Genomic DNA, 15,025 nt, shown 5'->3' on the forward strand with positions numbered 1-15,025 from the left:
TCTGCAGAGTGTAATGACTGTGCACTTGAGCATGCAGCAAGCCTCCTTAATGCACCGCGCAGCGTTTTAACACTGCTGCCTCAGCACCGACGACAGACTGGCAACAACCTCGGCTTTTTATTTACCTAATGCTCACCAACGCAGTCGTGCAACAACACTTAGTACAACTTTTTCTTTATTGACTTCTCATTGCACCTAAACTGTCCTGAAATGGCAAAACGGTTGTTTTTCCTGCACAATGAGCAACTGTGGCATTGTGCATGGAGCTAATGGTGCATTCATCTATTTATTGCACATTTATGCTGCAGAAAATGAACGTTTACCTGTGCTGTTAGGAGTTGGGGTCTGCAGACTTCCCATCACTGTGACCACGGGACCAACTGGTAATGATGAAGGTCGTTGGTCGGATTTACACACCTGAGAAGCGTCTTCAGGGGAAAAAGAAAGGCAGACAAGTTTGTACTGGATCTTAAAAAGGAAGCGAGACGAGACTGATGTCTTGATTTCTAATATGTCTGGGAAAAAGATCTGTGGGCATGCAGACACAAGCTTAAGCTGTGAGGAGGAGAGGGGGTCTATTAAGAAACCCAAATTAGATCTTTTTTATGGTGTTTCATCACTTGTCTGAGTCAGGATAAGAACCTAACCATGATAATACACCTAATTTTAAAAAGAATAGTGGGAAAAGATAACATAATCACATAAATTCAACAAATAAGCGTATTTCAGGATAAATAAAATGAAAACTAGAAAGAAAGAAAATGATCACACCCACAACGTAACACTGGAATGTGGTTGAGGTCAAATCAACAATTCTTAATTTAATCAAACAACAACTTAGCCTGGCCACACTCCACTGACGGCTCTCGGTTGTGGGGCGGGTTCTACCGTTGTCTTTCAAATGATCTCCGCATTCCACTGGACAATGAATGTGACATACTCTTGTTTCACTCTGTTGCATCATCCCACCCACCAGGCATATAGAGTGCCCTGATTGGCCCACAAAGCAGATAAAGCTCTGTGATTTGTTCACTAAGCAGATAGAGCACTATGATTGGCCCACCATTATGGACCAATCACAGCTCTTTATGTGTTTGAAACCCCTCTAGAGAGCTGTGATTGGCCAGCCAGAGTCCTGGTAGGAGCTGCTGTGGTTCCAATGGAGCATGCCTAGACCATTCTTTACAAAGCAAGAATTTGGTCTAGTTCACTAGGCTAACAACAACTGTCACTTCTATAAAAAAAAATGGTATTATGAACACCAGGGGGTGCTGTTGTCACCTTTGTGTAGACTGAATAAAAACAACCTTTCTGGATGACATGTGTTTTCCCCCACACTAGAGACACACGTAGTTTTACCTGTGGGTAGTGTGGTCTGTGTTGGCATCGTGGAGTTGACTACAGGGGTCTCCTGGGGGGGCAGGTAGATCCCATCCACTGGGTTGATGGTGCTCTGGAAAATTTGAAAATAAACAAAACCAATCATCAGTAACAAAATCAACCCTGGTGACACAAACTGAAGTGACTGCACGTGCACACCCCTGCCTGCTTACAGTTTGAGAGGAGCTTCTTGTGTTTTTAACCTGTTTTCACCTGCTGTGCCTGCATGTGACCCACGATGAAACGCCTGTATTATAAAAGCCGATCATCGATCAGACTATTGGTACACACAACATAAACAGTGACCTGAAACGCTGCGTCGAGTCTGGGTCAATTTCCTTTTACTCCATAGCCTGAAAAGAGCTTCATGAAATCAATCTGACACCAGCAAACCTTTGTAAACTACTGAACACCAAATCCATCCTCTCTTCTTGAACTCCACGAGACTTTCCAACCCAAAAGGGAAGTAATTCCCTTGTAAATCTGCTTTTGTTATAACTGATTACAACAAATAAGGAGTTTTATTTTCTGTGGACTGCTCTCAGCTTCACAGGTTTAAATGAACAGAACCCAGACATGAAAAACATCGGTTCTGTTTAATCAGGCCACCACGCTCTAAAACACAACCTTATCGACCCTTTCCTCCTTTGACTCCCCCTCGGGCTCTTGGCAACACTGAAATGGAATCCAGTTGTTGTGGCGTATTATCTCATCTTTCAACGTGACTGCGTCGCTCTAGATGACATTTCCAGATGATCTGAGATGAACAGGAATGAGTTGAATGACTCAGAATGATGATTTTATCCTTTGATAAGATTAAAAATAATGACCACCAAAATGATCTAAAGCTGTGATCATCAGAGGCCGAGATCGTGGCGTCTATTCGCTCCTTCACTTCTCCCGCTGCTGCACCATCCCCATGCCTCGTGCACATCCCTCAAAAAACTAAGTTGGTGGCTACTAATTATATCTGACTGCCGAGATATTGGTCCGTCACATGTGGGGGAGCAGTCGATCTTTGGCCTTGTAAGTGGGAAATGAACCAGAAGCAGCTGGGCATTAAAAAGTTAGATCTGATTCAGGCCTAAATCATTATCATCATTATTGATTATTTCTTTAAATGAATGTAACATTAATGCAGCAAGTAGTTCTTGCAGTGCAGATGAACTGTTTTCATCTGAATTATGACCGATAAATACTCAACAGACTGTTTGTCTGCATGCTTTAAATAATAAATTCAATTAGCATTAATTTCCCGAGCAGTGCAGAGCTTCAGTCAAACATGCGGTTAGTGTTTGTGGCAAAGGACTACAGCGTGGTCATCATTTACTCTATGAATGAATTGATATCGGAACATTTTCGGTGAATAATAATTCAGGGAGACAGCAGGAAGAAGAGCCTCACAGACGAGGTGAAAGAGCTTTAGCAACACTATGGATGCACATATATCTTGAGCATAAAGCTCAGGTCCTATAAAACGTGTAGATATCCGAGCAGACAGAGCTCATGCTGTGCTATTTATACTACCCATACTGTACTTAATGACTGTGGGATTATGTCAGCCATAAGAGCAGACAGTATGGGTCTGGCCTCTGTGGATTTTATGAGTCAGGAACCGGGCCGGAGACTTCTCCGTGCGCTAGATCATTATCAACAAACTGATAACATTTTCCAAAGCGGGCAGAATGCTTTTAGATTGATTTCCTGCAGCAGAGGCAGCTACTGGGATCTGATCTTTATGTGATGGTACTCATATTAATGCTTAAACGTGTGAGGTCAGTTGGTTTAGCATAAAAATGCATGAATTTAATTTGAGCAGCAAATACAATAATTACTGCACTGGATGATCCACCGCAATCATATCCGTCCGACACATTTTGGGGATGTGTTCAGGGAAATGATCCTCTAGCAGGATAAAATTGGACTCAAGTGTTTTCCACTGATGCTGTCCCATTCATCAGATGGGATAGCATTCCTTTCTCTGCACAACAATAAACCGATGAGTCTCAGAAGACGGTTCTTGATTTCTGGCCATTTTGAGCTTGTAAACAAGCAAACAAGGGCAGCTGTCCAGATACTAAACTATAAACTCAATAATATGTGGAGAAAAACAAGCAGTTGGCCAGAAGAGCTGACTGACTGTCTTTCATAAAACACAAAGTCCGAGAAAAGCATGCATCTTTTGAACTATAATTTTTACCTCTGATCACGTTGGCTCTTTATTTATGAACATTTGTGTCAGAGGCAAAGGCCCAACCGGTGACTAGAGGGTGGCAGGTTCTAGTCCCACTCAGCCATGTCAGTCGTTGTGTCCTTGGGCAAGACAATTCACCCTCCTTGCCTGCTAGTGGGAATCAGAGGGACCGGTGGCGCCTGTGCTCGGCAGCCTCTCCCCCGTCAGTGAGCCCCGGGGCAGCTGTGGCTACATTGTAGCTCTTCACCAGCAGCGAGGGAATGTCTGCATATGTGAGTGAATTATTGGATGTGTTGTAAAGCGGCTTGGGGGGGTTGTAGAACCCTAAAAGGTATGGCGCGGTATGGGAGCCAAATTTAAGACTACTACCCAGCAGCAGGGGGCTATATAAATTTCGAAGCAAACTACTGATCTGATTAATGATAAGCTGGTGCCGGTAACTGAGAGGCTGGCGCTGCTTACTGAGAAATAGCACCTTTACCGGCATTACTACTAGATACGCTAGGGACTAGCAGCCCTCGGCTGGTCATTGACTGGTTCAAACACTCCCTCTGCTGTCTATTAGCATGGATAGGCTAGCGTTAGCCTGGACGGGCTGGTGTTAGCATTGGAGAGGCTAGCCATTAGCGTGCCTAGGCTGGCCACTAGCTGGATTTCCTACCTCCTCGATGGACCATTATCATGAATAGGCTGGCGTTAGCATCGGAGAGGCTAGCCATTAGCGTGCCTAGGCATGCCACTAGCTGGATCTCCTACCCCCTTGACGGACCTTAAGCATGGATAGGCTAGCGTTAGCATCGGAGAGGCTAGCCATTAGCGTGTCTCGGAGAGTCACTAGACAGCTAGTGGCCAGCCTAGGCACGCTAATGGCTAGCCTCTCCAATGCTAACACCAGCCCATCCAGGCTAACGCTAGCCTATCCATGCTAATAGACAGCAGAGGGAGTGTGTGAACCAGTCAATGACCAGCCGAGGGCTGCTAGTCCCTAGCGTATCTAGTAGTAATGCAGGTAAAGGTGCTATTTCTCAGTAAGCAGCGCCAGCCTCTCAGTTACCGGCGCCAGCTTATCATTAATCAGATTGGTAGTTTGCTTCAGAATTTATATAGCCCCCTGCTGCTGGGCAGTAGTCTTAATTTTGGCCCCCATACCGCGCCATAAAAAGGCACTATAGAAATACAGGCCATTTATTATTTTACCATATTTTTCAATTCAGATTAATCCATTCTGTGTTTTCAGGAGCTGATTTACAAGATTTCCCCCCCACCCCCCCACCCCACCCCAGCCCCAGTTATTTGTGGATATTTTGGAGACTCCAATAACTGAAAGAAGATTTTCAAAGCACAGGTCCAGTATTGCCCCTCCTAAAACTGTCTAAAACTACCACCGCATGTTTTATTAGAAAAAAAGAATCGCGCGATACTGAGTCATGTGTCAGCAAACCACCATCAGCAACTTTAATGCTGATATGATTAGTCACAGCTAACTAAAAATACATTAGGGTTTTTACTAATTTTGTGTTTTGTTTTCGAAAAGCAAAAGATTTCTCTAATTGCAGATCCTCCAAAGTGGATGTTACACTTAATTAAGAAGTTAGGATGTCTGGAAATAAATAACACAAATAGAACCAATGTTTACCTTTGGACAGCCAAGATGAACAAAAACAAAATGCACCAACAACTCTAATCTAAAAGTAAAAAGTTTTAATCAAACACGGTTAGAGAAAGCGTGTGCTACTCCTGGTATGGTCTTCGATAGGGACACATGCCTGTTTAGTGCTCTCTGGATGCTCAACTACTCGGTAAGCAGGCAGAGTGTGCAGGGCAATTCAGTGGTGGACTAGATGGCTTTGATTTGTGAGTGATGTGATGTGAAGCATACCCACATCAACAAAGCAAACACACATGTAGAACATGTACATATCATACAATAAACATTTATTGTAGCATGCATGCACATACAGGTGCTGGCCAGTAAATTAGAATATCATCAAAAGGTTGAAAATATTTCAGTAATTCCATTCAAAACGTGAAACTTGTACATTATATTCATGCAATGCACACAGACCAATGTATTTCCAATGTTCATTACATTTAAATTAGATATTCATAAGTGACAACTAATGAAAACTCCAAATTTGGTATCTCAAAAAATTAGAATATTCTGAAAAGGCTGAATATAGAAGACACCTGCTGCCACTCTAATCAGCTGATTTACTCAAAACACCTGCAAAGGCCTTTAAAAGGTCCCTCAGTCTTGTTTTGAAGGCACCACAATCATGGGGAAGACTTCTGACTTAACAGCTGTCCAAAAGACAATCATTGACACCTTGCACAAGGAGGGCAAGACACAAAAGGTGATTGCTAAAGAAGCTGGCTGTTCGCAGAGCTCTGTGTCCAAGCACATTAACAGACAGGCGAAGGGACGGATAAAATGTGGTAGAAAAAAGTGTACAAGCTCTAGGGATAACCGCACCCTGCAGAGAATTGTGACGACAAACCCATTCAAAAATGTGGGGGAGATCCACAAAGAGTGGACTGCAGCTGGAGTCAGCGCTTCAAGAACCACCACGAGGAGACTCATGAAAGACATGGGATTCAGGTGTCGCATTCCGTGTGTCAAGCCACTCTTGAACAAGAAACAGCGCAAGAAGCGTCTCGCCTGGGCCAAGGACAAAAAGGACTGGACTGATGCTGAGTGGTCCAAAGTTATGTTTTCTGATGAAAGCAAGTTCTGCATTTCCTTTGGAAATCAAGGACCCAGAGTCTGGAGGAAGAGCGGAGAAGCACAGAATCCACGTTGCATGAGGTCCAGTGTAAAGTTTCCACCGTCAGTGATGGTGTGGGGTGCCATGTCATCTGCCGTTGTTGGCCCACTCTGTTTCCTGAGGTCCAGGGTCAATGCAGCCGTCTACCAGGAAGTTTTAGAGCACTTCATGCTTCCTGCTGCTGACCAACTTTATGGGGATGCAGACTTCACCTTTCAACAGGACTTGGCACCTGCACACAGTGCCAAAACCACCAGCACCTGGTTCAAGGACCATGGTATCCCTGTCCTTGATTGGCCAGCAAACTCGCCTGACCTTAACCCCATAGAAAATCTATGGGGTATTGTGAAGCGGAGGATGCAATACGCTAGACCCAACAATGCAGAGGAGCTGAAGACGACTATCAGAGCAACCTGGGCTCTCATAACACCTGAGCAGTGCCACAGACTGATCGAGTCCATGCCACGCCGCATTACTGCAGTTATTGAGGCAAAAGGAGCCCCGACTAAGTATTGAGTGCTATACATGCACATTCTTTTCATGTTCATTCTTTTCAGTTGGCCAACATTAGAGAAACAAACATTTTTTCATTGGCCTTTAGAATATTCTAATTTTCTGAGATACCAGATTTGATGTTTTCATTGGTTGTCACCTATAAATATCAAAATTAAACGTAATAAACATCGGAAATACATTGGTCTGTGTGCATTGCATGAATATAATGTACAAGTTTCACGTTTTGAATGGAATTACTGAAATATTTTCAACCTTTTGATGATATTCTAATTTACTGGCCAGCACCTGTATTGTGTCTAAAAGAAGAAAAGAGTAGCTGCCCAGCCCCGCTAAAAAGAAATCCAATCTCAGATTGAAATTATGTTTTCATTAAGAAGACAGAAGATGCAGACATGAGAGACAGAGCATCAGATGGAGCTGATCTCCAAATTAGACGGCATGCTCTAAAGAGCTGATTCATCAGTGTTTCTAGAAGAAGACGTACATTATGCCAGAAGAGAAAGTTAGAAGTTTTTTTTTCCAGAATTGGAGGGTTTTTTTGTTCCGATCATGGACAAAAAGTGTTTGAACTTACGATAAGTCCGATTGCGTGATGTTGTTCGTTACTTTGGTCCTTAAAATTTTAAGAAGACATTGTTAGACCTCTTTGGGGGCAACCATTTTTAAAAGCATCCTGGTTGAGCATCTGTTCTGAGATCCATTTCCTGTCTTTGACTCGCCACGTGCAGTGATCGTTTCATCACACGGTAAGATCCAGAATTGATAGAAGCAGTTTGATTCCCATGCTGTGCCAATCTGTGAAGTCATCTTCATGCTTCTTGATATTTGTTTGAATGTTGGTTTAAAAAACCCAACAAGTCACACCTAACAACCACATGAAACACAAACTATTGCTCCACTTCCTTTCAGAGAGCTGAATGGAACGTGTGATGAAACGAGCACCGGGCTACACCCTCATCATTCACTGACCCAGATGGCAACTGTAAGCCAGGAACTACCCAGAGACCCGAGGTTACTCACAGCACACACCCGTTTAATCTCTCAGGGACAATGATTGTGATCAAAATGTCTCAAAAAAGAAAAGAAAGTAACAAGCATGCAATTTTAGAGTTTACCTTGGCAATCTGCAGCAGAACAATACAGTGCTTGATGGACTCTACCATACTCTGAAAGAGAAAAACTAGGATCTGTTAACCGGCTGCTACAATGCAACAGGAATGGACGTGTGTTAAGTTCTTACTTACACATGTGGTCTCTTTCAAATTTTCTATTTTCTGTTGAAAAAGGAAAACAGGCTGTAAAATCTGAGCAATTCCAGTCAAACAAAGAAAAGATTGATCTAATAAAATCACGGTATAGAATTTTGGTTTCATGAAAATCAACAAGATCGATGGCAAAGATGACACTTTAGCAACACAATACTGCTGTTAGGAGCAAGTACACACACACGCGCGCACACACACACACACACACACACACACACACACACACAAAATCAACCAGCTCCCCCATGTCCCAATCAGTGAATCCACTAAACCCACTGACTGCTGATGAAACACTGAATCACCAAAAGTCTAATTCCTGATTTGTTTAAATGTTCCTGGCTCCAAATGTTAAGATTTAAATGGAATAATCATTAAATGTGTGGTTCAGAAATGCTTATATTTGACTATCTGAACCTGTATCTTCCATCATTTCCATTTCCCCTAAGCACCTTGTGATCTTTATCTTGAAAGACGCTATGAAAAAAAAAAACGATTTCTTCTTCTTCTCCCCTGGCCTCTACAGCAAAATGAATTATTTATGCTAATCTAGAGCATTGACCAAAATATTCAGTTGTGTTTGCACAAGAGGAGAATGCTTCCCAGTTCCCAGCATGCACCGCGGGGTGACGCACTGACACACGGTCAGCTTAGCACACCCACCTAGCTTGAATGGTAACTCGACCTGCATTGAATACATGTCAGTCTGTAAACTTCAAGCTAACTGTATAAGAGAAGGGAGGGAAACGAAAAGGGATTCATCTTTTGTGTATTGGAGCTAAGTGATTAGTGTAGTGTTCAATGTTGTGCTACATCAAACTTTTGTTTTAGCCGTATTTAGCATTAGCAGGGGGTGTGCTAGCATCATGAATACCAGATTCCTGCCAGTTTCAGATGTCTCCCTGGTTGACCAGTTTGTCTAAAGGGATACTATGAAGTTTTTGCTTGCTTTTAGCACCCTCTAGATTTTAGTTAGTAAAACCAAAAGTGAAACTTTATCTCCTTGCTGTGCGTTCGTCTTTTTAACAACCTTAATCCAACTGCTGAAATGTCTTCTCAGTCTTCATTAGTTTCCACACGAGTGATTAATCACTAAATCAAAGAAATTTGCTGTGTTCATGATCTAAAACATGACTCCAGTGCCAGGCATATCAACTCCACTTTACTAATAACAGGGGCTGGACCAGCACTCTGAAGTTTCAAGTGCAGTATTCTGGCCACAGAGGGTGGTGGGGGCTACGTTCACACTGCAGGCAACAGCGCATTAAATCTGCCCCCCCCCCACACACACACACACACACATCCGACCCATATCTGATTTTTTTATGACAATCTGAACGGACAGATCCAATTTGTTTAAATGCGATCCGTGTCACTTGAATATGTGGTACTGATTCAGACACATATCTGATGATTTTGAAAGCGACTGCAGTCTGAACGGTCAAGTCGCATTAAATCCGTCTCCTACGTTACAGAGTCAGCGGAGGTGAACGTTGTGTGTGGATGTTCCTGAGGAGATGCGCTGGCAGAAGGGTTCAGGAGTCTGTCTGGATATCCTGTTTTAGGTTTTGGAATTAAAATACAAATAGTAATGTGAACGGGAGCTGAAGGAGCTGCTGGAGCTCAAGAAAATGATTTCAAAGTATGAAAAATGTGCATAGCATCCCCTTAAAATGACATATTAGCAGTTTCTGCAGAACCTAATGAAGGTTGAGGAGATTCTTCAGCTTTTTTATAATTAAAACATTGCTTGCATGTTAGCGCTACATGGTTGTATGGATATGTGCGGTATGAGGCGTAGCTTCCAGAAGGGGAGCGAAGGCAGGGATGGGAGCTATAGCTGCCAATAAATGCTCAACTAGAACTCAAGGAGTCAAATATTAGAGTTCAAGATCACAAAAAAAAAAAAATAAATTGACTTTGTGTATAAATTGCTTATATAAAGCTGAAGAAAAGGTGCAAAATGGTTCAAAAAGACAAGAATAATGATGAAAATTTTACCATTCTATCAGTTTTATTCATCTGCTTACACACACGTGAATGGAGGCAACTGTGTGTAAGTACTAAGTAATGTGGGACATGCTAATGGTCAATTTGAAAGGCTAAATGTATTACTAATGCTATTAAAAAGTGTCCTAAACCTGAAATTCTTTAATAGCTATCTACAAGATGCAGACAGAAACACAAATTCAAAGGTAAGAGGACAAGCTGCATCTGTTTGACTAATTTATTTACCTTTTTCAGTCAAAGCTGTAATATTTGTTTCTTTTTGAGGATCAAAATACAAAGCAGCCAACAACAAAGCAGCTAAATAAAACATCAGACTGACGGCTAATAAATTTAATTTGTCGGTTACTGAAACGATAAGAACCGAGGGACCAGAGACGAGAACACCACTCCACTTCTGGTACTCACTCTGCGCGATTCATCCTCTTTGCAGTCCTTGATCTTCTCATCAAACAGCTGTTGTAGGATGAGAGAAGAGAAGAGAACCAGACGTCAAACGAGTCAGAGAGAAAATCTCTAATCTACAGAAGATCTGGTTTGGGATAACGTGGAATCAAGTGGCACAATACATCCTCACAGGAAGTAAAAACTAAGAGTATTTTTAATCTTATTTTATTAAGACAAAGCATCTTAATAAAAATACGTCAAGTGTCTCAGACTAAATGCAACTGAAGGACTTCTTGCTTTGTCATGATGCAACCACAAATCAGTTTAAAGAACTTCTGCTTTTTCTAAACGAATCCAGATAAACACACAAACAACAAAACTGAAAAATCAGCAGAACTTATGATGAAAATTCTGAGAATTAGACACACAGTATAAACAAATGATTTCAACTGAGCATTAAAAGACATTAGATCAGAATATTTTCCCATATAAACACAGCGATGACCCACCTTTAACTGGTCGATTAGAATCTGCAGGTAGGCGTCGGCTTCAGACAGCTTTTTGTCAAAGTCTTGAACGCTCGGAACAAATCCCGTCTCTGCCTCCTGCGGGGAAAGGAAGACAAGCGGCACTGAGCATTACAGCGACCTTGAACCAAAGCCCTGCTGGTGTTTACATACTCAAACTGAAACCATCAGTAATTCATAAAGCGGCTCGTCTCAGTCACCTCCTGACCAAATGGGTTTGGTAAAGCGGTGGAACAAAATGGTGGGCTGAAACCTTTCAGGAGAATCTACCAGCAGCGTGTTAAACACAATCTGAGCAGTTATTGTTGAAAGGCTGGCCTGCATGAGGCCAGAGGTGGTCAGGCTACCGAGCCAGTGAACCACAGACTGTGTGGATGGACTCAGATTTATTGTGTGTTCAATCATTTTCCTGAACAGCCCCTAGACTACACACACACACACACACACACACACACACACACACACACACACACACACACACACACACACACACACACACACACACACACACACACACACACACACACACACACACACACACACACACACACACACACACCCATTAAACAGTTTTTTTTTTTACACGACCTGAAGAGCAGACATGACCAAGCGTCGGGTCTGGTTGTCCCAAGTTTCCCTAAATGGTAAATGATAAATGGTAAATGGCCTGTATTATTTGATATAGCGCCTTCTAGAGTCCTGGAACCCCCCAAGGCACTTTACAACACAATCAGTCATTCACCCATTCACACACACATTCACACACACGTGGTGATGAGCTACAATGTAGCCACAGCTGCCCTGGGGTGCATTGACAGAGGCGAGGATGCCGAGCACTGGCGCCACCGGTCCCTCCGACCACCACCAGCAGGCAACGTGGGTTAAGTGTCTTGCCCAAGGACACAACGACAGCGACAGGCTGAGCGGGGCTCGAACCTGCAACCTTCCGATTACGGGGTGAGCACTTAACTCCTGTGCCACCGTCGCCCCAGAACAATTAAGCGGACAAAGATACAGGCAGGAAAATTAAACATACACACATTGCACTTCTTTAAGGGAATAAAAAAGGCAAGTCACACACTTCCTGAGAGTGTTGGTTACGAGCAGAGTTAGCACAAAGGATAACGCAATAACCCCTCGATCTCAGGTGGTTCAGTAGATGACTAATACAACCTGTGTTGGTGCAATTTACCACAACACAGCAGCTAGTCTGATCCGGAAAAACACAGAACTAACTCTCACATAGACCCGTAGTCAAGAGTAAGAAGGAATCAAAGTAAATCCTTGTCCTGGTAATAAATCAAGCTCTTATCAAACCCTGGTGCGTGCAGCTGGCTCGGATTTGCAGCGTCGCAAGCTCCTGACGCGTCTTCCTACTGCTGTCTGCAGCCTCATGGGAACGTGAAGGAAAGCCATTAACCCAAAGCGACACATTAACAGACGCTCTGACCCCAACAAGTACTAAAGTTTAAACTTCTGAAGCTTTATAGAGAGCAAAGTCTGCAGCCAGGGAGCATGTGGCTAGCAGGGCAAACCTCCTCCGGGGGTCAAAGGTGCACAGTTTGTTAGTTTAGTGTGACTAAGAAAAAAAAAATACCTCAGCTAAAATCAAAATACTGGTAATGCACACAGGAGTGAAAGCGTATCAGCAAATCTGAACTGTGGGTCACACATGTATAAACACTCAGGTTTTCCTTTTATAACAAGAATGTTTTTAATCAGAGGTCAAATAGACCATATTATCATCAGTCTACATGGGTGAGACACGGGGGTTATCTACACCTGCACTGTAAAGTCACCAATAATAGTCATCACAGATGATCAGTTTACGAACCCATAACGTAGCCTACCTTACTTGTCCGTGTGATTTATCGGAGACCGGTCTGCATTGAAGCCTAAAATCATTGGATGAGGTAATGATAAGGAGCAGGAAAACGAAGCCCCCGGGGTTTAACACCTCCCCTATTATTATGTGGCAAACTGAATCCCATGTTTTGTCAACACACAGAAGGAGAAGGGAGGTGCTGCTTCACAGACGGAGCAGAGAAGCTCAGACGCAGGTGGCTGGTTTATAAACGGCTCCTGCACGACCACGTCACGTCTCCACGACTCCGAGACGGCCGCTGGTTCTCACCACCCGGACCGACCGTCGCTGACACACACAGAGAACCTCTCACAGCAGCTTGCACATCCCACCCTCCTTCCCTCCCTCCCTTCGTGTGTATTTGTCTGTCCACATGGTGTGACCCACTTTGAAAACACTGTTGCCCCAACGGTGCGCTGCAGCTATTCAAACGCTGCTGTGTTTTCGTTCGTGTGTTTTTACTTACAGGGCACCTCGCGCCAATGAACATGCTGCATCAATCAGAGCTTGCGTCTCTCTCAGGCCGTCCAGCCTGACACAAGCTCCTTTCGCTTTCCGTCTCTACCTCCGTCACTTGATCTGTTCCCTCCCCACAGCATCAAACCACCAGCTCTGGTGAAGTTAGCATTATTTCTTCTCCCTCCTCCACAGGAAAACTGAAGAAAAAGCGTGCTCCTTCAGTGCTCCAAAGCTTCTGGCCAAAAACGAACCACAGCAGCCCTCAGCTTTCAGTCTGGCTAAAAAAAATATCCTGATTTATCAGCTGACTGTTTTGTATGAGGCAGACTGAGTCGAGTTAATCCAGAACCCTCCCCTGGCAGGAAGGGCACACTTCCTCTCACATAGGCAGAAACACACACACACACACACACACACACACACACACACACACACACACACACACACAGAGCAGAAAAGCAGTAAAAACATCCCTGATTGGCTGAGGCAGCAGAGGCAGATGTTTGGGTGATCGAGCAACCACGTTCAAGGTTGGATAGCTCTGGTCACATGATTCTACGAAAGCAGCTCACACTGTGTGTGTGTGTGTGTGTGTGTGTGTGTGTGTGTGTGTGTGTGTGTGTGTGTGTGTGTGTGTGTGCATGCGTGCTGAGGGAGCAGGCACACGTGGTACATCAGAAAGACTTGCCATGAAGGGAGGAGGGAGGGGAGCAAAAAGAAAAAAACAGAAGAGAAAGGGCAAATGACAAGGTTGATCATGAGGACGAAAAAGAAGAAAAAGGGAGCAGAAAACAGAATTTTAAAGGAGAGAGGGGAAAGGGTTAGGTTTAGGAGAGGAAGATCGATGAGAAACTAAAACACCCCCAGTCTAAACACTCAGGAAACAGAGAAATAGCTGCCAGCGGTTTGTTACGAAACCCTCTCTATTACACAAAACTGCCTCTGCTAATCACCATATATTATCACAACATCCATCATAAGGGAAAAAATGTCACCTTTATTTCCATTCAAATCGCCCGACTCGTCACACCTGTTCTGCTGTGACTAAATGATGCTAAAATCCCTAATTCTAATCTCGCTGAACTAGTTCAACTTCCTCAAAGTTCAAATCAAAGTTTCAGAAACTCCAAGTCAACTTAAGAACACAACCACGGGTAACGTCAGGCTTATTTCTTACTTTTAAATAATCTTTGTGGATAAAGTTTGCTAAAAGAGGACTTAAGTGTCACATGACGATACCATAATCTAATTAAATTCCAAGCATTCCTTGAAGGAATGCATTTCTCACATGGCCTCCCATGCCAGAGTGCCATGGTCATCGTGTGCTGAGGAACGATGGAGGTAAAGACGTTTTTGTCACAAATACAGTTATGTACAAACTAGTGAAAAATCAGTTAACCTCAGCGAGTCTGTTCAATTTTAAGTAAAAATGACCAGTTTTGTGTTTGCCACCATTGACTGGTGTTGCCACCATCTGGCCGACTCCAAATGTTAACCATTTGTCGACGTACAGCCACTGACTAACCTCTGAACGCGTCATTAAACTCCATTTCTGCAGTCAGACAGCAAAAATATTTAGTTGTTAGAGAAATTCGTCTTGGTTGAAGACCGCACGCTCAAAGCAAACATGACGGAGCTCCATAGAAGACAAAAGACTCTGCTGT

General features: G+C 43.4%; 1 protein-coding gene across 10 annotated transcripts in view; it reads right to left on the bottom strand.

Moving 5' to 3' along the window:
* osbpl9 (oxysterol binding protein-like 9) overlaps positions 1-15,025 on the bottom strand; it is a 43,235-nt gene that overhangs the window by 11,181 nt on the left and 17,029 nt on the right. For 6 of the 10 annotated variants that reach the window (XM_054752386.2, XM_054752388.2, XM_070554157.1 and 3 more), the window contains 7 exons: positions 11,021-11,116; positions 10,533-10,580; positions 8,100-8,129; positions 7,971-8,021; positions 7,430-7,468; positions 1,360-1,453; positions 324-428 (listed from right to left, as the gene is read on the bottom strand). In XM_054752386.2, coding sequence (XP_054608361.2) covers positions 324-428; positions 1,360-1,453; positions 7,430-7,468; positions 7,971-8,021; positions 8,100-8,129; positions 10,533-10,580; positions 11,021-11,116 — 463 coding nt within the window. Of the gene's footprint in view, positions 1-323; positions 429-1,359; positions 1,454-7,429; positions 7,469-7,970; positions 8,022-8,099; positions 8,130-10,532; positions 10,581-11,020; positions 11,117-12,355; positions 12,861-12,888; positions 13,338-13,368; positions 13,752-15,025 lie in introns of those variants that run through there. The other 4 variants (XM_054752393.2, XM_054752394.2, XM_054752392.2 and 1 more) reach the window with 4 other exon arrangements.

This window comes from Nothobranchius furzeri, chromosome 8, assembly GCF_043380555.1.
Source record: "Nothobranchius furzeri strain GRZ-AD chromosome 8, NfurGRZ-RIMD1, whole genome shotgun sequence".
Lineage (NCBI taxonomy): Eukaryota > Metazoa > Chordata > Actinopteri > Cyprinodontiformes > Nothobranchiidae > Nothobranchius > Nothobranchius furzeri.